Source organism: Talpa europaea, assembly GCF_964194135.1.
Source record: "Talpa europaea genome assembly, chromosome: 4".
Lineage (NCBI taxonomy): Eukaryota > Metazoa > Chordata > Mammalia > Eulipotyphla > Talpidae > Talpa > Talpa europaea.
Window position 1 is genome coordinate 30,447,019 of NC_140070.1, and position 23,761 is coordinate 30,470,779.

The 23,761-nt window shown below is 35.6% G+C and overlaps 1 protein-coding gene across 1 annotated transcript; it reads right to left on the reverse strand.

The window, feature by feature from the left end:
• Positions 1–1,830: 1,830 nt before the first annotated feature.
• Positions 1,831–23,761, reverse strand: FNTA (farnesyltransferase, CAAX box, subunit alpha; the record flags this gene model as incomplete). Its single annotated transcript, XM_084231450.1, has 9 exons — positions 1,831–1,953; positions 2,233–2,404; positions 3,226–3,288; positions 6,867–7,015; positions 8,432–8,558; positions 11,975–12,079; positions 15,513–15,627; positions 21,372–21,457; positions 23,565–23,761. The coding sequence occupies 9 exons, from the start codon at positions 23,759–23,761 to the stop codon at positions 1,831–1,833; spliced, it is 1,137 nt and encodes a 378-aa protein (XP_084087576.1).

Sequence of the window (23,761 nt, forward strand, 5' to 3'; positions counted from 1 at the left end):
CCTCACCTGATTCTATGCTTACTAAGCAAACTTCTGATAAGTGAATTGCCATCTAGACTTCAGGCAGAAAATGCTAAGTGGCTGGGTTGAAACACACTACAATTACATATTTCAATTATGTATTTCTCAATGTAAATTAGTAAATTTTCATTGTGCTTTTTGTGATTAAACAGTCTCTATTAGTTTTGTCAACTCAGCAGTCTTGACTCCAGTCCTGAATTTTGGAACGCATGAGCCTATTTCTGAGGATAAATGCTACCTTACGCAAACTTCTCTATATAGTTTTTATTCCTTATGGACTTTAAAATTGTCTACACAGGCATGGAACTTTATGAAAATTTTAAGTAGAAAATCATAGATTTCTGGAGTATATAAACAACAAAAACTAACTTGTAAAATGTTAAAAATACCCCCAAAATACTTTTTGTTCAGAAGTATTAAAATGTTGGTATTTCCTAAATTCTTGAGATGACTATATAATTTCTTTAGTTGTAGTGTGGTGCTTTGAACAATGAGCAAAAATTCTTTATCAATAAAATGAGACTGAACTATGTGCAGGTACAGTGACTAACTTTTCAGCACTTCAACTCCTAACACATCTTCCTGAATTAGAGGCTGGGAAGCTATGAACTACGCTTCCCACATTCCTTTCATTTAGGTTCTAAGAGGATGCATTTAAATTGCGTCTTTGGTTTGGAGCAGCTTTATGTGGACAGGGAAGCAATTGAGCTCACAAGGATCACGGCAGAGATGAATAGTCCTAAAAGCGGCAGCGTCCCCTTCAGCAGGTTTCCTGATCCCAGCACAGGCAACAGCCTACAGTCCTATAGTGTGGTTTTGGGATTTAGAAGCGCAGGCAATTTTCAGTGAACTGTATATATGTATGTGTGTGTGTGTGTACACATATATACATTATATATATAATGTATATATACAGTTCATAATATATATTATGTGTATATATGGTATATATATACACATAATACACACACACACACACACACACTTTAATAAATCCTGTGGGCTTAAACATTTTTTTTTACATTTTTAACAGCACAGGATTATTAGAAAAACAGAGTCCCTGCAGTCACAGGTGGGTAGGAGAGCTTAGTTTAAAACTATTTTGAGTGCATTTTGTTGCTTGTAGTTAAGAACTGACCAATTCACATTTTAATAACATTTCCCTTAAATCATTATGTTTCTGGTTTCTACATTTTTATGTTTTCTTCTTCAATTTCTTTTCTAGGCTGACATAATGTCCCTTGTATATAGTTAAATGTTATTTTTTTAAAAAAATCAAACTACTGTGGCATTGTTTTAGGATACAACTATAATTTTATTATAAAACCATTCTTTTGGCATTAGTTGGTTACAGTGATAGCAAGATTCTGTGAGTGTCGCTTAGCAGCTCTAATATAACTATAGCATTCCCCGCTTACTGAACCGAAATTTAAGTTACCTCACGTCCATTACATACAAGTTACCTGCAATCGTTATTGCTGCAAATCCTGACACACATATTATTTAGGAAGAAGGTGATACTAAGGGTTTAGAGTAACTTTTGATAAGACTACAAAAGTTTCTTTACGGGATTTTCTGTTTCCTCTCCCTCTCCACAAATAACTTCGCTTTGAAAGAACCAAGTTACTTAGAACTTGCTGAATAGCAGCAGCACCCAAGGAGCATCACACTTAGTTCTGTTAAAAAGCAGTACCTGTGTAATGCATGTTTTACACCACAGGCAAAAGGAATGGTCACTCTAGCTTTAAACTCCTGCATTAGAGTCTCTTAAAAAAATAAGAGCATTTCATCAAATTCTTCTAGATGGTGTTATTGCTGTACATTTGTTGGTGGATCACTTTCTGTGCTGTGTTTGCTTTGAAGGGATCTCCCAATATATCTCCAATATTCCTTTCTTATAGTGTCCTTTTCTTTAGCTAGGATTTCACATAACTGAAAATGAAAAACAAAAATTCGTTAAATAAAATGTGTAATTCAATTTCTAGGGCAAAAGCATTGGAGCCAAATACACTTTAACTTAGAACATATTCAAATGAGATACACTGCTAAAGCTGTACACTAAGTTCACTAGTGACACAGGTGTTGCCCAACAGCAGAAAGGGCCCTGCAGTGGATTCTGTAACTATGCTGAAAAGAGGAATGAATATTAGTGGTACTTTGTAGACCTAATTCTGATACCGAAAAGAAAAGTACCGAGTGCCCCCAGCTTACCTCTAATGCTTTATTGAGAATGTCCTCCTTGTTGTCACATTGGTTTTCTAGCATATCTTCATAGATATCCACGAGAAAGGCAATTAGATAAGGGGAACTGTGGCTTGGTTGTAAATCAAGTAATTGATTTAATAGATTGGGATATTTAGAAAGACCAAGATCCTGTAAAATCCTAAAAAATAAAAATTACCCTCAATTTTGCCAAGAAAATAAAAACAGATCGAGAAAAAAATGACCCTAGTAAGATAAGCAAAAGTAAGATAAGCAAGGAAAGGAGTCGAGTTGAAATGAAATCTTCATTTGTGAGCACTATCACAAATAATTAAGTAAAATTAATTAAATTCAAATTTTGTATCATATAAAATTAAAGCAGAAAATAAACCATCTTAAAATTAAAGAGAGAAGGAAAAAACAGGGGAAATATTCCCATTTCTTCTTGAATGATTATTTATCCCTTTAGCTCTCCAGATATTAAGCGCCCCCAACCCATCTCCACATGCAACTGGACTCTATACTTTGTGCTCTTGGAGCCTGTAAAGAATGACACGGAGCCTAGTTATGTGAGTGCCCAGGTAACTGAAACTTTTTTCATTCAAGGAATGAGACTTATAACAGGAGTCATTAGTTATGAAAACAGAAAGATCTGCCACATATTTGTGCAATCTGCTTGTAAAGGATCTGTCTTGTCATACTGTGTTGCTGAGCTGAACAGAAAATATGTATGCCATTCTTTTACATAAAAACTACAGAATTCATAATCACAATTAAAGCTGTATGCATGGACTATTCTAAAAATTGTGTTGGTATGTGCGTGGGTGAAGAGAAGGGTAGAGAGCATTGTTCTTGAGTTTTACCATAACACTGATCTACTTCTGCTCTTAAATGAAAAATTTCTCAGTATCCTTTTGGGTTCTGATTATGGAACATATTCCTTAACACATCATAATATTAGGTGGTTGTTTTTTATACAAAACACGAAAAAACATCTCTTACCCTTTCAAATAGTTCCATGCACTTTCATTATGTGGTACTAGTTTGATCATTTCCAGAGTGTATCTGTAAGAAAAAGACCACAAGTAGATCTCAATATTGTTTTAAAGGAATCGTGCAAAAATAAGAGATGTTGTAATAAGATCTTACACAGCTTGGACATAGGCTTTCACTCTGTTCTCTTAGTGGACTTTGGTACCTGCTAGGTATGTCTAAATTAGAGAACCCTTCAAGTCTGCAGTTGTCAGTTTTTACATAGGTCCTGCCCTCCACTATAACTGCATGCAACTGACTTAACTAATCTAAAGGCTCAATTCACAATAAGAAATTAATGTGAGAGATTTTCTTTAATTTAGGCTTCCCCTTGTTAAAAGGAGACGTCTTTCTTTTCATTGGTAAAGTAACACTGGGAAAAGTCTAAGATCTACTATGCCCAACAAATCCTTAGTCATTGAAAAAGAACTACATAATCTTAAAATCTACAGTAAAAAACAAACAGCATGGGGTCTCCCTGGTGGTGCAGGGGTTAAAGTCTCAGCACTATCAAGCTACTGCCAGCCACTGCATCATGAATTTGATCAGGCCAGAGAGCTAAGGCACATAGTTAGCTGACTCTCCTGTTCTCCCTGAGCTCTCCTGTCTTGCCCACTGCTCCTCTCAGCAATGTGTTTTCATTCATTAATCTGCCTGTTCTTCTTTCCACTCTGCCTCTGGTGAATCCTCTCACCCCTGCACCTCTGGCCTGCACCCCAGTTCTTGTATGCATAAATAAATAAAACATATCTTAAAAAAAATAAATACAATGGAAATTATATAGACAAAGAATAAAAATAAAAAGCCAGGACACATATTTCTAATAATTCTAAAACAAGATACTAGTAAGTTATGTGATTCCCAGCCAGATCCCTTAACCAGATGATTACCTGCAATTCACATCCAATTACAACACATCCCAGGGATTACAGAACTGTTTCCCTATATATTTGGTCAAATAAGTGAGTCACAGATTAAAATCTAGGAATCTTGGTTTTGCTGCAGTGCATTTATAGTAGCATTTTTGAATAACAGACTCAGTCAGCATTATGAAAAGACTATTTCCAAACTACTTTTATATAACCTAATGTCTTCAGTAATTTGTAACACCATGTCCCTGTAGTTCTTAGTTGCAGCCCTTATAAGAAGATGCTTCATTTGGGCAATACTTAAAAAAACTTATTTACACACATGCGCACGAAAGCATTTTCCATTTTAGTGTTAGGGCATGGATTTTAAGGTGAGACCACTCAACTTCAAATCTTAGTCCGCCAGTCATTTTCCATGTGCTCCTAGCATATTATAGAACTCAAGTTCTTTGTCAGGTATCTGACAAAGATGTGATGAGAATTAAATAAAAATTCCTGACATCGGAATGTTTAAAACTCTTCTAAATTTTTTTTTTGATATTAAATTTTAACTTTGACAACTTAGAATCTAAACTAGCTTATATAACATTTTTATAATAATTTTCATGATTTAGTAATTGTCACCACTTAAAACTAAAATTTTTAATATTTTACAATACCTAATTTAATGAAGTATGTTTCAGTAAATAAGGAATACATAATATTTGAAATCTTTAATTATTAATTAGATTAATTCAGAGTAGGACTTGAAACATTCTACCTTTTAGCAAGAAAACTATTGAACTTTCAAAGGACAAATGCATTGCTTTCTTTCAGAGTACTTTTTCTAATTCTCAAAACAGACTACCAATTCTAAAAGAAAAGCAAGTAACAAGTAAGAGTGAATGCTAAAATCAAGTCTGAATTTTCTCTATATAAGTTCCAGCATTTACATTTTAGAATATTACAATTATTTCACTAAGTTCATTGTTAGAGCAATACTATTCAACTGAACTTCCTATGATGACATAAAAATTCATCTGTGCTATCCAATATGGTCTTCACTAGCTACATGTAGGGAACTAAACACTTAGAATATGACTAGTGCAATTGAGGAAAAGAATTTTCAATTTTATGTAATTTTAATTAATTTGAATTTAAGCAGCCTTATGTGGCTAGCAGCGACCATAATAGTGCAGCTTTGGAGAGTAAAGCAGTAAAAAGGAAGCATAAGGTATGCTAGACAGGTATGCAGCTGCTCCAGAAAGAAGTCCGGAGCAGGATTAATGAAGAACCCTACACTGCAGACTTGTAATAATTTAAATCACTGGAATTCTAAAACAGATGAAAGAGCGAGTCACCCCAATCCAAGTAGAAATAAGGGAAAGGGAGATGAGAAGCAGAAGTATCATAAAAATCAGCTCTTCTCAGAAGGTGTTAAAAAACAACTTTTAGGGGCCTCCCTGGTGGTGCAAGCAGTTAAGATGCAACCTACGAAACTCTCTGTAGCTGCTGTAGCACGAGTTCAATCCCCAGTCAGGGAGCTTCCCACATGGCCCAGCAGACATTTCCTGACTTCCCCGCTGCTCCCCTCAGCAGTGTATTTCAGTCAATCTGCCTGTTCTGCTCCCCACTTTGTCTCTGGTAAGTCCTCTCACCCCTCGCACCTCCAGCCTATACCTCAGTTCTGTATGCATAAATAAATAAATAAATAAATCTTTTTAAAAAACCCCAACTTTTAAAATTCCAATTATGACTGTGATCTCATCAGATTATAGTAGCAATAAACATGTTCAAACTATAAAACAGACACTGAGACAAAATAGACAAAGTTAGAAAAGAAACAATTATTAAGGTGTATGGATATAGAAATTCAAAAATAGAAATTCATGCAAATTCGGAAATTTCTAGCTCTTATAGCTTTTTTTTTTTAATTTTTTTTTTATAGAGGCATGTTTTTTTAAATTAATTTATTTGTTTGTTTGTTTTGTTTATACATGCACTGGGTACAGTCAGAAGCGCAGGAGGGTGAGAGAATTCACCAGAGCCAGAGCGGGGAGCAGAGCAGGCAGAAGGACTGAAGTACACTGCTGAGGGGAGCAGAGGGCGGCAGGAGAGGTCTGCGCGCCATGTGGGACCCTCCTCTGGTGGCCGGGGAGCAGCCAGGGATCGAACTGGCACTGCAGAGGCTGCGGGCAGTTTCGCAACCCAGCGCTCAACCGCTGCGCCACCGGGGAGGCCCCTCTTATAATAGCTTTTTGTATGCTAGAGCACTAGTTTTCAATTGGAGGTGATTTGGGGCAATGTAAGGGGAAATTTCTCTGTCACATATGGGGCAGGGAACACTACTAATATATACATATATGGCACATAAAGATCAGGAATGCTGCTAGTGCACAGCACAGTCCCCTACAACAAAGACTTACCTGGCCCCAAACCCCCACTAGAGTGGACACTATTATCTAAAATGCACAAAATTTAATGAGATATTTTAAAGTAAAGTTTCTAGATACAATGCAATCTGATTTCATCTCAATCGCTAGTAGCAACAGTATTTCAAGAAACTTAATACATTACAAAGTGGAGGCATACTAGATTATTTGTAAATTTATCACCTTCTGTTTCACCTAAGTATTCTGACCTATTTGTTCCATGAAGGTAGGACTAGGGCAGTCTTGATCTTTGCTGTACTTTCAATGCCTGAGATCTAGCAGCTACACAAATACTCATTTTGTGAGTGGACAAATGAAGGAAAATACTAACTGGACTTCTCTTTCCAATACAGCACGATCATTGTAGCCAGTGGTGTTAGAAATTACGAAGTATCTTTGGTTCCAGACAGAGTTATTTCTCACATCCTCTTTGAGAAGCTGGTCTACATATTGCAGCTCATTATCCCAAAGTTTAAATTCCTAAATGAAAACAAACAAAAAAAAACCTCCAACTAGAAATGCTCCATTATTTATGAACAGTAAAAATAAAACTTCACAAAGCTACATAAGCAGAACTAAAGACATGACATTCTTCACATATTTGAAGGAAAGTAAGAGTTGCAGATCAAAGAAATGGGGTGGGGGGGGGAATCATCAAAGACAAGAACGGTCATGAGGAAGGAGAAAAATCAGGAAGAGAGAGTAGCCAAGGTAGTTTGTAATTCAGTACCATCTCCTTAAAAAGCAAATTAGATACCAAAAAGCATGTTTACATTATTGACCCAAGATTTATTCTAAAGGACGAAGATCAAATACAAAAAATAATGTCTAAGTATTTATGCACTGTTCATGGTGAAAATTTAAAAGGCAAAACTCTAACTCAGCAAAAGAAAATGATTAATTATAGTATATTAATTTGGCATGATTTGATATCAATACATATTAAGTAAAAGGGAAGCTTAAAAAGCATATATATGATAAAACTGCAATGTACAGAACACATGTACAGAAATATACATAACTGGATGAAGGAATAAATTTTTATATTATAAAGTTGTTTCAATAAAAATTATGGAAAGTAGAGGAGCAATAAAGACAACTTGAAAAAAGAGAATGGTCAAAACTCAGAAATGCTGCAAAAGGGATGTTAACTATGAAAAAATAAATGGCGCTATAGTTCTTATCTGATAATCAGCAAACCAAGTAGAATTTCATTAAAAATAATAAATAGTTTTAGAAAATGTATCCTTTCCATCAAATTTGGAAAAGTGTACATTTTTAAGTAAAAACATTTTTGGTGAATTGCTCCTGGTATAATGAAAAGTACAAAAAGTAACAATCACTGGAAATAATTCACAGGAAACAACACTAGAATTGTTTTCCAGAATAAACAGAATGTCCAGAGTGGGAGTTAGAACTATTTTTTTCTATTCAGCAGTTAGCATAAAATTTTAACAAATAGGCAGAAATAGAATACTTGAAAGTTACTGTAAAATCATATCCTAAAGTTTATGTACACAAAAACTTTAATATGTAATTTGGCCTTATTAATTAAAATAACACAGTTACATTAAAAGCTTTCAACTACTTTTCTACTCAATTTGGTAATAAATATTAGATACGACACAATTCAAATGAAAAATATTTAAAAGTTACTATTATTTTCATTAAGATGAAGTAACTCACAAGCATTTCCAAAGAAATTACAGAGGCAACATGAAAGATGTCAGGTTTTAATTAAGCTTCTTAATAATTCTTAATCCTTACATATTGCATAGAATGACATATATCTGTTTTTTTTAGTAGTATACTCATAATTTAATAGTAATTTTAATTATTTAATTCAGTTAAAAAATAAAAATCTGAAAAACCTTGGTAAGAGTTGAGAGGCAATACCTGAATAACCCATTGTCGATGTTGCCAGGCATGGTAATTCTTTGCGTCCTGATTAAGAATATCAGCAATAAACTCAAGCTCCTGAGATGGATCTTTTAGCCATTCCACTAATACTCGCCTATGATGCCTAAAGCCAGTGAAAAAGAGAGAAGTTTTGCGTTAATTTTCCCATGTAAAGTACCAGCTACATGTGTTGTACTAGGTGATGTAGGAAACACTCAAGAAATAATCATCTCTAATCTCCAGGCTCTAGTGGGGAGAAATGATAACACAAAAGTAACAGTAAGAAAAAATAACGCAAGATACCAAGTAAGAGTTGAGAAACACAAAACATTGATTTGTATGTAAAATTAAATTGGATACTTAGGACTTAAAAATTTATTCAAACTACTTTTAAACCTAAAAGTATGTAATCTTTTGACAAACACAAAATTCTGTCAAATAATGATGAAACATTTCCAGATGGCATAATGTGACTATAGGAAATGGGATATGATTTTATCAAGTATAGATGCTCCTCTGCTTATAAACAGGCTGTCAAAAGTGTTACATACAAGCAACTGGCTCGTTCCACCAGTTAATGGGCAAAACTGAATTCACTTTCATTCTGGTAAGTTAAGTATGACAAGTTGCAAGATTGTAAAAAGAGGGGTTTTCTGCAGCTGGAAAACACTTCTAGAGAGTTTTCTTCTTTTTTCAACAGAGTTTTCAATTGGGTTCTTTTTCTATTATTTTCTTTGGCTGAAACATCTGTAAAATTCTGTTAGTGAAAATGTTCTAAAATTCATTGTGGTGATGGCTGTACATAACTGTAAATATATGAAAACCACCGAATTGTTTAACTAGCTGAATAACATGGTATGTGAATTGTATCTCAATCAAGTGGTTAAAAAAAAAATCTGTTAGCATTGATTATCCTAAAAGTGAGTGGAGGTGATGGGAAATAGGGGAAAAATTTAACATGTAATGAATGACCTATTCTATATGCATAGAAAATTTAAAAATCTTTTTGCAGAATATTAAGAAAGCATGGTAGTACCAAGAAGAAGATTCTAGGGGGAAATATTTCCAAATAATTTCAGAAATCTTCCAAGTAAGTGAATACTGGTAATATTTTATTTTTCCAAATCGTTGGAAAACTCTTTAATTTTGGAAAAACTTAAGAATTAGGTCCTCTGGCTGTCAAGCTGACTTCTTAGCACAAAATTCTAAGAAACTCTCTCTGGTGTACTGTGATTTAAAGAGTATTAAATACAGGGATTTATCTTACAGCGTAAGTTTTCACAGTGAGAATAAAAAAGTAATCAATTACTTCAGAAACTCAACATCTGTTCTCATTTTGGCGTGTGTTCTTTCTTCTAAGACTGACCTATATTTTGGAGCCCTTCCCAAGCAAATCTTAACCCCCACTTCTCTCCAGACACTCAATCTCTCTTTTTCTGTTAATAGTCTCTCCTCACCACAAGCACTTTACTTTAGAAGAACAAAATAAAAAAAAAACTTAGCCCTAACTAGCTGCTTGCAATGTTTCTTTCCTCAACAGCCAAGCTTCATCTCCTACATATGATTCAACCCACTGCCATGTGGGAGGACTACTCACACCAAGATCACTCACTAACAACCACTTAGTTAACAAACCCACATGTCATCTTTTAGTCCTCTCTTTCCCCGACCTCTTGGCATAGTTGATACTGTCATCCATTTCTTTCTTCTTGAAACTGTCTTAGTTTCTGTAATAATAACTTCGCTTCCTTCCAGTCATTCTCATTACTTCTCTGCTTCTTAACTGATGCTTACCAGTGTTCTATCTTCACCTCTGATTCTCCCTGAGCATCCTCATGTACAGCTATGATTACAATTCCAGATAAACATTATTAACTACTTACTGCAAAGCTTTCCATAGGTTTTCCACAAGCACATCAATTCCACTTGTCCAATACCGAATCCATCCTTCTTTCCCCAGAAATGTGCTAATTTGTTTCCCCAGACCCCCCAAGTAATCGTCACCACCATTTACCCAAAGTCAAGCTTCCTTCCAACACCCTCTCAATAAATTAAACTTCAAAATCTGTTGCTTTTGGCTCTAAAAACCCTCACAAACTTACCCTTCTCTCTTATACCGCCCGCCCATCCACTCCTTTTTAAAAGTTTTTATTTTTTTCTTACATCATTGTAATCCCCACAGTTCTCCTGCCACCGTTATCACCCGTGAACTATCGCCATATTTCCTTGTGTTCTTCCCTCCCTTATTTTGCCCCCTTCCTGCCACCTCCTTTGCTATATGCCTCAGTTCTACGGTCGGCTTGCTAGTCTTTGACTTTTTCTTGACATTTCATTTGGTTTCTCTATATTCTACACATAAGTGAGATCATCCACTATTTATCTTTTTTCCTTCTGACTAATTTCAGCTAGCATAATCCTTTCCAGTTCATCCATGTAGCCACAAATAGCATGAGGTTTTTTTTTTTTTTTTGATTGCTGAGTAATGTTCTATTATATAAATATACCACAACTTTTTGATCCATTCATCTATTTGGGGGCATCTGGGTTGTGTCCATATCTTGGCTACGTACACAGTGCTGCAATAAACATAGGCCCACTCCACTCTCCTAACTTACCCCACTGCAATGGCTCACAGCCTTGTGAACCTACTCCAGTCTCTTCTGCAGCCTGCAGCCAGCTTAAACCTTATGGGACACAAATCTCATCAAGTTACTTCCTCAATTAAAAACTGTCAATAGCTTTCCATTGCCACTAATATCAAGTCCACTCCTCTTAGCAATATTCCTAAGGCCCTTTATAATTATCCCATTACTCCCCCAATATACTTGAATCACATGGAATTATATACAGTTCACTGAATGTATAATGCTCTTTCATGCCTCTACCCAAAATATTTTGTCACAGAAGTCCTTCCTCTCAGAAATTATCCTTAAATCTTAAGACACATAAAATAGGGCTGGTATGTGTTGGTAATTACATTAGAAAAAAGTGGTACACAAAGCAGAGAGCTTGATGTACACCACCCTTTCTCTACTGCTTTCATCACTACCACCACCACGACCAATGTCTCCACCTCCTTCCTCCCTTCACTCCAACACAAATACCACCTACTAACCTCCTCCACCACCACAATAACAGCAGCCAAAGCACCATTTGTGGGGTGCTCACTATATGCCAGGTACTGTTTAAACTCTATTTTCTTCCTATTTGTTATCTGTTTGCCTGCTCTATAACTTCTTTATTCCCACTATGTTCAACTTCCCCATCCTTAAAAATTTTTTTCTGACTCTAGCAGTATTATAGTGCTCATGGTGAAACTTTAAATTTAGTGTCAGCTAACATTTGAGTATCAGCTAGGATCAGGTATCATTTCAAGCACTAAACATAAAATTATCTAATTCTCCTAACAACCCTATGAGATAGATAATACTAGTTGCAACGCATAGTACTACAATTACAAAACGATTCCTTGGAATCTCATCACCTTTGGCAAATATTATTAGCGTAAATATTACAGCATACATCCTATTTTCATCTTACCAAACTTGATAATTCTTAGGCTGTTCCTCAATTATTGCAGTGATGTAGTTCATTTCCTCATGCAGGTCCTTTTGAAGAGACTTTAAGAGAACTCTCCGAAAATGCCTACAACGAACATGAAGCATTCAAAATCTCATTACACTGCATAAATTGTCTAGCCACATTAGCAAATAAAGCTACAACAACATATACCTTTTTTGGCAGGTATTCCATATAACCAATAATTTAGCAATTTAACTGCTTATGGTTGTCCAAAGTCATACAACTATCTGGTGATTAGAAGAATCAAGTGTTTTGAAGTAAAAGTGATGAAAAGCAACAAATGTGAGATAGAAGAAAAGACAACAACTCATAATTATTTTCAGATAATACTCTGGCTAGTGTTCTATAATACGAGAATCAAAGACAACACCTCTAAACCTGTATGGTATAGTTTATTTTCTTCGATACGTTATTCATATAATTAATTCTATTACAGACATTATCAAATATTTTACTTTTCAAACCACCACAAAAAGACTACTTATAAATTAGACAAGTTTCTCTTTTAATTTCTTCATAGGTATAGTCAAATCACTAAAAAAAAAACTTTTCCCTAAAGACATGATTAATTGTGGTCTATTTTTTACTTCAAAATTTCAACTCAATATATGAGAGAAACAGTTCAAGAGCGGCTTTAAAATGAAATGCTAAATAGAAGAAATAACAATATATTTCTCTTATTATTAGTAATTTACAGAAGATTATGCTTCATAGAACATGTACATGCAAACAGTTTGGTTTATATGGTCAATGACTTCAAGTATACTACTTAAAAAAAAAAATAAACAGCAAACTTAGGAAATTTGAAAAATGCATGCCAAGTTGCTTTGTGCTATATAGTCAGGAACTTCTTAAAAATTAGGATACATTAAAGGCATAAAATGACGACCCTATTAAGAATTCCAGTTAAACAGGGTAGATTAAATAAGTTTATCCTCACTCCCCAGTAAGGAATAAGAAGGAACAACACTGGTAAGGAATAAGAAGTGACAGAAATCCATAACAACAAAGAGAACTGGGGACAAGAGGATACTAGAACAATTGGAAAAGATGAACAAAATTATGAAATATGGTAAGACTTTTAAGTGACTTAGAAAAGAAAATGTCTAAAAATCTGTTAACAGAGAAAACAGGCATTGGGGGTGTTCCAAAATTTGGAGTCAAGAGTGGGGACTCCTTAGTGGTCAAGATCCCACCTTTAACCCAGGCAGAGACACAGCATTTTGTGACTTGAGCAAGAGATACTAGCTTTATTCTCTAGGAAAAAATCAGAACCAGAAAGGAATACCTGACACAGTGGAAGGGTGAGGAAATGATGGGGAAAAAAAAAAAAAAAAAAAAAGAATTTAAAACACTGATTTACTAAACAGTGATAGTCCCATTCCCCAATCTTTCTGTCTGACACCATGCTCCTCCCCCCAAAAAAACTGTCTCAGTCAAATGTGTACTCCTCAGGCAATAATCAGACAACTCCTCTTTGGAGCAATGAAGTAACTAAGAGAAAAGACCTAGAAATACTGACATGTGAAGATTTCACACAAAAACAGCAATATCGCCACTCACCAAGCTCACAATGAAGCCCTCTCGCTGACAAGTCCTGCAACACTGAAAGCTTCCAATCAGGCTTTTTCTTGACTCCAGTATCAATATGAAAGGAGAGCCAAGTATTACCAATTATTTGAGAAAAATATTTACGCAAAAGAAAATGACCAAAACAAATAGAATAATGAAAATATATCACATCTATGAAATTTTTAAAAGATGCTATTTAAGAAGAATATTCAGAGAACCAAAAAAAATTCTTAAAATAAAAAATGAGTATCAACAGAACAGTTGAAAGTTGAAGAAATATCTTAAAAGTAAAAGGACAAAGTAATAAAAATAAGAAAAGAGGTACAATGTGCAGGGCCTCCCCTGGTGGCACAGCGGTTAAGCGCTGGGCTGCGAAGCTGTCTGCAGCCTTTGCAGTGCCAGTTCGATCCCTGGCCGCCGGGCGAGGGTCCCACATGGTGCCCAGACCTCTCCTGCCGCCCGCTGCTCCCCTCGGCAGTGTATTTCAGTCCATCTGCCTGTTCTGTTCCCTGCTCTGGCTCTGGTGAGTTCTCTCACCCTCCCGCGCTTCTAAAAATAAATAAATAAATCTGTAAAAAAAAAAAAAAAAAAGGAGGTACAATGTGCAGGGCCTCCCTGGTGGTGCAAGGGGTTAGGACGCAATCTGTGAGGCTCGCCGCAGCCACTGCAGCACAAGTTTGCTCCCTGGCCAGAGAGCTACCCACATGGCACAGCAGACCTCTCCTGACTTGCCCACTGTTCTTCTCAGCAGTGTATTTCAGTTGATCTGCCTGTTCTGATCCCCACTCTGTTCCTGGTGAATCCTCTCACCCCCCCCCAAAACTCTGGCCTGTACCCCAGTTCTTGTACGTATAAATAAGTAAATCTTTAAAAAAAGGGTAAATTAAAAAAAAAAAAGAGGTACAATGTGCAACTATAAGGCATTCCAGAATGAGAAAACAAGAGTAAAAAGAGATGAAACTATAAAAAAACATAGAAAATGTCCCCAAACCTAAAGAATGGTTTAACTTAAGGAATTGTAGTCATCTCAATATCGGCTGAAGAAACAGAAAAAGATTTAAAATTCTGAAGGAAAACAATTTCAATTTTGAATACTATTAATATAGTTGAGAGGTTAACTAAAGACACTTCTAAATGTGTAAAATTTCAAAACTGATTTCCCAGAAAGCCTTTTAGAAGTTTTCTTCTACTCAAGAATGTAGTCTCTCAAAATGAAGAGGAAATCAAGAAAGAGAAAGCCGCTGGATCTAGTGAACAGTGAATCTCTCATATGGAAGAGGTAAAGACTAAATAGATGTGCAGTTACAAACTTGATGAAGAAGGGAAAAAAACAAACTGAAGGATTACCCCTTGTGTACACCAATAATGAGACATTTTACATACATCAGAGTCTGGGATACTAATTAGTCACTGGCACAAAGAAAACTGTTAAAGGGCATGTACTACTATACACACCCTTTATACAGTAACATACACACACACACACACACACACACACACTCTCTATAAAATGACGGTTGGTTGGCATAACCTGATTATTTAAGTAAAAACTGTGATGGAGATTATGTAGTGGAGAATGAACTCTGTAGCTTCCATAGAAGGAATAGCTAATATCTAAGAGGGTAAAATAAAAACACAAGCATATTATTTAGAATATAGAGGCTAATTAAAGAAAAAACAGCAAAGAGCTATTAACTCTGAGGAATGGGGCTCTGGTGCATGAGAAGAAATGGGGTAGAAATTGCTATTTTTCATTCAAGGTCTGACTTTAAAACACATTTAAAAGTTAAACATATGAGTTGTTAATATGATAAAAATTAAATTTTATAAAAATTAAATTTTACTTCAGTAAGTAAAAAGAAAAACCATTCATACGAAACATTATACATTTAAACAGGGAGTATTAACGATGTGTATTACTTACCACACTGTATAATTGGCTGCATTTAACTCAATAGCATCTCTGGTTAGTTTAAAAGCTCGTTCACTTCTTTCATCACGCTGCAGAACAGCCCGGAAATAATCATAAACATCTCTAACTGGAGACAGAGCACACAACTGCATTAGGACAATTTTTCTTGTTTAAAACTAGTACTATAAAATACTCTTTTACCCTATGAGGAAAGACATTTCATTACATGTGTATCACTCTAATAATAGACAATATAAAGTCAAGAACTGCATGATTGCCTCCATCAGAGTGCTCTAGAATCATAGCCACTCTCTATCTGCAACTGAGCTTAACACTCATGTATGTGTACGTACACAGGGGTTATGTCAGATTCTAGAACTCCGAAAGACCTATGCATTAAAGTAAAATCAAGAGTACACTGTCAAATGTATTCCCTCAGTTGTTTTTCTCAATTTTTATTTTGTTCAGTTTTTTAATTGACAAAGTGGTAGAAAATTAAGAATAGTATAAAAAGATACATACTAAATTTTCATTCCACTAATTCTCACCTCCTCCCCACAAACAAGCACTACTAACTGATACACTCTATGCATATACATTAATATACACATAAGTGCATATTGTATGCATATTCAAATATGTGTTCTAATTCCATCCTCCCATTTTTCAAAAATGAATGAGGTCATATCACACTCCTATTCCAAGCCTCACTTTTTTCACTTGTACTAGTGCAAACCTCTGTGGAAAACCACTTGGTAATAGCTACTAAAAATGAAAATCTACATACTTTTAAGCCAACAATTCTACTTCTAGTAAAAATATACACCTATACACCATGCTGTGAAGCTGTCCGCAGCCTCTGCAGTGCCGGTTCGATCCCGGCTGGCCAGTGAGGGTCCCACATGGCAAAGCAGACCTCTCCTGTCTTGCCTGCTGCTCCCCTCAGCAATGTATTTCGTCAGTCTGCCTGTTCTGTTCCCTGCTCTGTCTCTGGTGAATCCTCTCACCCTCCTGCATATCTGGCCTGCACCCCGGTTCTTGTATAAATAAATAAATATTTTAAAAAATATATATATATATACACACACACACACATATACACACCCATACATGCCCAAAGCATCCAAGAAAATTTACTGCAGTATTTGGATACATAAGAAAGAAACAAAAAGATTGGGAAAAAACAGATTTTGTCATTAGTAAAGAATGGGTTAAATGCACTTTGGTCCATCCACACATTGACATACTATGCAGCTAATACTAAGGAGCATGCTCCGTTACATAATAATGTGGAACAAATGATAAAATACGTTAAGTGAAAAAATAAGGCACAGAGCAACATGCTGTTTGCTTAGTTGAAATACATATTTATTTATGAATACACTAGTCTGAGGAAAAGATTTGGAAAGAAGACAAAGTTTACCACATTTTTCATATAGGTGCATAGTATTTCAATATATGGTACTCTGACTTTATTTGACTCATCTCCTATGAATCAATGTTTAAATTGTTTTCACTCTTTTGCTGACCTGAATATCATTGTATGTTTTTGTGCACCAGTATAAACAGCATATCTCTAGGATAAATTCCTCCAAGTGGAAATATTGGATCGATATTATACCCATTGTGGCTGCTGAAAGGCACTGCCAAATTATCCTTTCAAAAAAAGATCAATATACAGTCCCTGGAAGAAGTATCAAAACACCTTTTTCCACATCACCGCCGACATAGCATCAAAATTTCTGACCTTTGCCAATCTCTTAAGTGAAAATTTAGACCACTGCAACTGTTAATCAGTTTTATTTCATTTTCTGCAATAGAAAATGAGACTCAGATTCACAATTTCACAATAGTCCAGTGTATCCTGGAGACAAGATAAACTTAAATCTAGCCTGATACCAAAGGCCATGCTACCAATCATAATGAACACTGCAGCTGAAATGCCTTCATAACATAGCACAGATTAATGTAGAGAACAGATTATGACCTGAAACAGACTATCACACACACACACAAAACTCCCTATACATTAAGTATCTTAAATACTTCCATGACTAAAAGTTTATGTGGATATGCTATTTTCCTTAAGCATATAATTTTCCAGTACTGACACAGTTCACAGATCAGTATGCATGAAAACAATGTCAATAATAGTTTGGCAAATATTGTTTAAAAATGAACAATGATGTTAAAAATAATTAAAAAAATAATAACCTAGTTTGATCACCCTTTCTGCTACTATTGGCAAAGTGGATTGTTTTCAAAATTTTGTTTTATAAAAAATCACTTTCATTTCAATGACTTTTCATTAAGATTTATATATACATAAACATGTAAATGTATTTTTGTGAGTGCATGAGACAGACCCAAAAGTGAAATAATCTAATGAGAATATGAATATTATAGCTTTTCACAAATTCTGAGACATATAAAGGTCACCAATTTCTAAATAATCCCTATAAAAAGTTGAATTTAATTCATACAGAGTAAAACTTAGAAACATAAATGGCAACTGACTAGGGAATAGTATGAAGTCATCAAGAACTAAGTCTCCAAATAATTTTAAATTTATAACAAAATGCTTATGTGTCAACTCTACAATGTATATACACATTATTTTATAAGCACACACACCTATTTATAGGAAACAAATACACCTATGCCCATACGTGGTATGAAACCAACACTGTCCAAAAGTAATTGCAGAGGAGTAAGTGGAAAGATCAAATGTTAACTGGTTATTATTTCTGGATGGTAAGACTCTTCTTTAACATCCTGAATTTTCTATAATGAGCACATATTACTCCAAAAACCATTTTTTATTAAAGAGAAATCTATGTTCTATGTAAACAGGGTACACAATAAAAAACCCATGAAATTTCTCCCATTTCCATGCCACTCCCCAAAGCACTGGATCTGTCAAGGGTAATGCTGTTATTAGTTCAATGTGTCTTTCCAGGCATTTTTCCCAAGCACATAAATGTATATGTGCTTAGGTATAACTATTATTCATACTGCTTTTTATTTTAGTATTTTCCCCTTCAATGATACGGTCTTTTGTGCCAGTATATATACATCTACATTACTCTTCTTTCACTATTCTATAATGTAGTATAATTTACATGTCAATGTTATTTTTTTCTTGCAGAATAGAATTCAACAAATGGAAATAAAATACTCACCCTTAGAGCTATAGATTTCAAATCTACAGGATCATAAATGAATTTTGGGATTATATAAATAGAATTTGACATTCATTAGCCTCTTCTATAGTTATCTTATTAAAATATCCTTTAACTTAAAATTACAAATTCAATATTCTGTCACCTTCAAAGTTTCTATGTGCGTTTTTTCACTCAACATTATTTCTGATATCAGTCCATGTTATAACAGCTCCAGGGCCTCTAAATGGATATACTGTATTCAATTGTATGACAAGGATACATTTTATTTATCCATTCCCTATAACATGGATGGGATGTAGAGATGGTTTCCTACATTTTGCTTTTTCAAAAAATGCTGCAAATTGTAACAGCAACACATACAGTACTTACTGTGAGTCAGACACTATCCTATTATTTTGTGTGTAACTCACTCACTTAATTACGTGGGATGGAACAGAAACACAAAGAATAAATAATTTATCCAAGGTTACAAAGTCAGTAAAATGATGAAGTTATAATTTGACCACATGAAGTGGCTCTGAACTCTGTTGCTTAACCTCCTAGTACATTTCTTCGATCCCATATGCCAGAGAGAACCCAGAATGTATCATTAGAAGCAGCAATTCAAGGTTTTGGTTTTTTTAAAAGATTTATTTATTTATGCATACAAGAACTGGGGTACAGGCCAGAGGCATGGTGGGTGAGAGGATTCACCAGAGACAGAGTGGGGAATAGAACAGGTAGATCGATGGAAACACACTGCCAAAGGGAGCAGTGAGCAAGACAGGAGAGGTCTGCTGCTCCATGTGGGTTGCTCCCTGGCTGGGGATGCTTTAGTGGCTGTGTATAGCCTCATAGGTTGCGTCTTAACCCCTTGTGCCACCAGGGAGGCCCCAGGCATTTCAAGGTTTTAAGATATGCAAACACTTCCCAGTTTTACCAGACATAATTTCCAAAATTGCTACATTTATGAAATGTATGGATCTGTTCATATATCCTAATACCTGACTCATAAGACAGTTTTTAAAACTTTGCTATTTAATTCATGGGTGGAAAATGGCATTGCCATTTTAATTTGTGTATCTTCCATTCCTAATGATAATGGGATTTCCCTCCTATTTAATAGTGGAAGTTTCTCTTCTGTGAACTGGCTTTGTATACTTTTTACTAGTTTGTATGCGTCCTTAACTTTCTGTAGGGATTCCTTACAACTTCCTGAATAACAATCCTCCGTTATGTGGTATCTTCTTCTGTATTACTACTAGCCTTTTTACTTTCTCCTCATGTTATCTATTGCATACATTATAAATTTGACATATTCAACTATCAATCTCTGATCAGTAAGTCTTATTTCTCTATTTCTTTGTGGCTTCTAATACAAAGTATGTAAGAATTTAAAATGTTGATTTCTCTGACTCTGCAAAAAAGGTTTTATTAAATTATTTTTAATCCCAAGAGAAATGTGGATTTTATCAGTTTCTTCAATATATTTGTTATAAGCATTTTATGAATTTGAAAAAGTTATAGCTTTCATTTCTCTGATCATTATTGAGGCTAATATCTTATCACAGATAGTCTATCTCTTTGAGTGAATTTTCTCCACACACAGTATCTCTCAGAGTGAGGAAGCTTTGCCTTTTTATATCAGAAGTTATATCTTCTGATATTTTCCTTAATTAATTCTGAGTTTTACAGCTTGCCTAATAATACCTTCTTTGCCTCAAGGATGAAAAAATACCCTCTTACATTTGATCTGAGCATGTGTACAGAATGGTTTTAGAACTTTATTTCATCTGTAATTTCTTTTCATGCAAGGTATGAAATGGGAATATAATTCTGCTTATATCCAAATGCACAGCCAATCATTGCAAAATTTATTTGATCAATCCATCTTTTTCATAGAGATGAAATGCCCGTTTAATCACCTGCTCTTTTCATTAAGTTCCCATTTATACTAATGATAAATTTTTAAATTCCTCATTAATCTATTTCTGTACCAGTTCCATTTTCATATTTGATAGGCAAATCCCCACATAATTATTCTCCCTTTTCAAACATTTCTTGGCATTATTTCATAATCATAGAAAACAATAAATGCTTTTATAAAAAGGAATGATCTTGGATAATAAAATCTTAACTGAAATAAATACACACATATATATACACACATACAGGAAGTTACAGCACAAGTATTCCATTTTATTCATTTATCCTTTCCTAGAAGAACAACTAACAACATTTGAATGACCTTCAATTTACAAAGCATTATCACATTCCTTATGAAAGAATGATACTTTGTCAAAGAAAAGAATCCACTCAGTTTAGTACCAGTAAATGTATTCCAACTGATCCTAATACCATACTGCCACAATATATTTCAAAATGTTCACATTTCATTAACCAAAGTATATTTTAAATATAACATTAACTCAATGATACTGTATTTAACATGTAAATGAACTAAATCAAATAGTACCTGTTGTGTTTTATAATGTAACATTCATTACTTATACTTAAAATAGGCCCATTCTTTGAACAAAGAAAACTTTCAACCATGAAAATAAATGACAAAACAATAGTCACTTATTTAAGTCACTCAGATCTTTATTAGACAAAAATCTGTGATCCATCTTGCCTCATAATTGTGAATTTCAACTCTGCCACTAAATTTGACTAACAGATCTTTTCTTAATAAAAATTAACTTACATTTTTCACTGTAAATGATCTGGACCACTGGATTAGGGCCATCATTCTGCGGCACTGGATCTATATCAGCCCATTCTGCTCTATCCCTGGGGAGAGGGAAAATATAAATATAAATACACACACATATTGACATATATATGTGTATGTATGTTTCAGTAATTCTATTCAAATACTTAAGAAAAAAAGAACTCTGGTACTTTTAAAAATGGCAATAATTAGACTAATACTAGCAAATTATCAATATTTGAATATAATCATGGCTCGATTCTTCATGATCAAGTTTTGCCATTTTGCTCTACATGTTAAACTTTTAAAGATTAAATAATCTTCCAAAAATTAGTTAATAATTTAAGGTCAATTAAAAATCAGCCTCTGCAGTTAGCATTAAAAAGTTTTAACTAACAATTTACTAGGAACTGACATTTTAAAACCAAAGCAAATATTATTAGTTTACTATATATTGAATGGTGGCCCAGGTGGTCACAGAGAGAAGGGTCTGGAATATGACAACTGTCTGAGTTGTAATACTGGCTCTACCACTTACTGACTGTGTGACCTTGAGAAAGTTAGTGAACCTCTCTGGACCTCAATTTCTTCATTTGTAAAATGGAGATGATAATATTACCAACCAACCTTAAAAGTCTGTTGAAAGGATTAAATAACATGTTAAGCACTTAAAATGTACATAAAAATAAGCATATAAGATATAGTAAATATGCTACATATATACTAATATACATATACTAGCATATAGTAAACATACTACTATATTACAATGCTTAAATATGTATGCTACATATATATAAAACATAGCATAATAAATTTTAGAACAAGCATTTAATATCAACGCTAAAATAACATTACAAAAATAAATAATAACATTACTGTGACAACAATGGATGCCTAAAATCATTCTGGTATGAACTGCCAAGTGTGATCAGATTTATTTTAACCACTTATTTACTTACAAGTTTTCCCTTTCACCCACTTTTTAGTTTTCTATACTGATTAGCTATTGACAGCAGAAATTCTGTGGTATTCAGACAATCCTGAAATTGTGTACATACATAGGAAAAAGGGGGAAACAATTAGCTGAAATTTGAGACCTAGAACCTGGGGGAGTGACATAAAAAAGGCAAGGTTGTCATGTGGTCATGGGGAAATCAGACATAGTTAACTGCAGAATCTGAGTATCTTGCAACTCAAAAAGGAGGTTTGAGGGTTCATGGGCCATCACAACCAGTTTAAATCAGTAAAACATTATCCAAAAACAAAATCTGGAAAGTGATTTTCACTCATTCATAACAGGGAAATAAGCCATCTAATGGGTTTACCTAGAACTACAGAAGGATAAAATAAGACACAGGACTTCCCAAGAGACTCTGCAAGTCCAAGCGGAGCTGAGACTCAGCATTACTATCAGAAAGTAAAGAATTGATGGGATGGGACAAAGTGCTGGCAAAGATGGGGAGCAAAGTCAAGAAAGTTAGTTACAGCAACACCCATCACTACACAGCACTTGTATTGACGTACGTGACGACAGAAGGCTGTGTAAGAGAGTTTAAGGAACAAACACTGTTTCAGCCTTACAGCCTGAACTCGGTGCCAGGCACTTGCTAGGCATTAAAGCACTAAATGAAAATGTTCGGGTCCTGAAAGATCTACTCCCAGCTCTCTCCATGTCAGCAGAACAAACTATGAGAGGTCCTTTTACCTCATTTTCAAAGTGAGCCAGTCCAACGAAGAGTACAGCAATAAAAATTGATTTTAAAAACTGAGTAAATTTGGACCTTATTTAAACAATCACTTCCTGCCAAGACTATCGAAACTCCACCTAAACGTCTCGCACGCCGTCCGATTCATTAGCAGGCCAGCCTAGTGCGAGCACGGGAGAGAGCGGGAGAGCCCCCGGGTCAGCCACACCGCCCCGGCGCCGGTGCTGCCGGGTCCAGGCTCGTCTCTGCCCCTCGGTGACCGTCCAGTTCCCGGAACCGCAACTCCAAAGCCCGGGGAGGCCCCCGAGGGGCCCCGAGACCCCGCAGCGCGCGCCCCGCGGTCGGCCGGGGCAGCGAGGCCGCGCAAACTTCTGCCAGACCCGCCGAGGCCAGAGCCCGGGTCGCCGGCAGCCGCCCGGCCGGAGCCCCAGCCTGGGGGTGGGGGGCCCCCGCGAGGCGGCCCTGCCGTGGGCGTTACCTGTACAGGACATAGGTGGGCGAGTCCAGACTCAGAAACCCGTCGTCCATTGGGGACGCCGCCACCTCTCCGGCCTCGGCCATCTCTTCCTCCTGCAGCTGCTGGGGCGGCGGGGGGTGCGGCTGGGGCGGTGGCGACTCCGGCTGACCAGCCTCGCCGCCCTGCGCAGCCTCCCCGACCCCCTCGGTGGCCGCCAT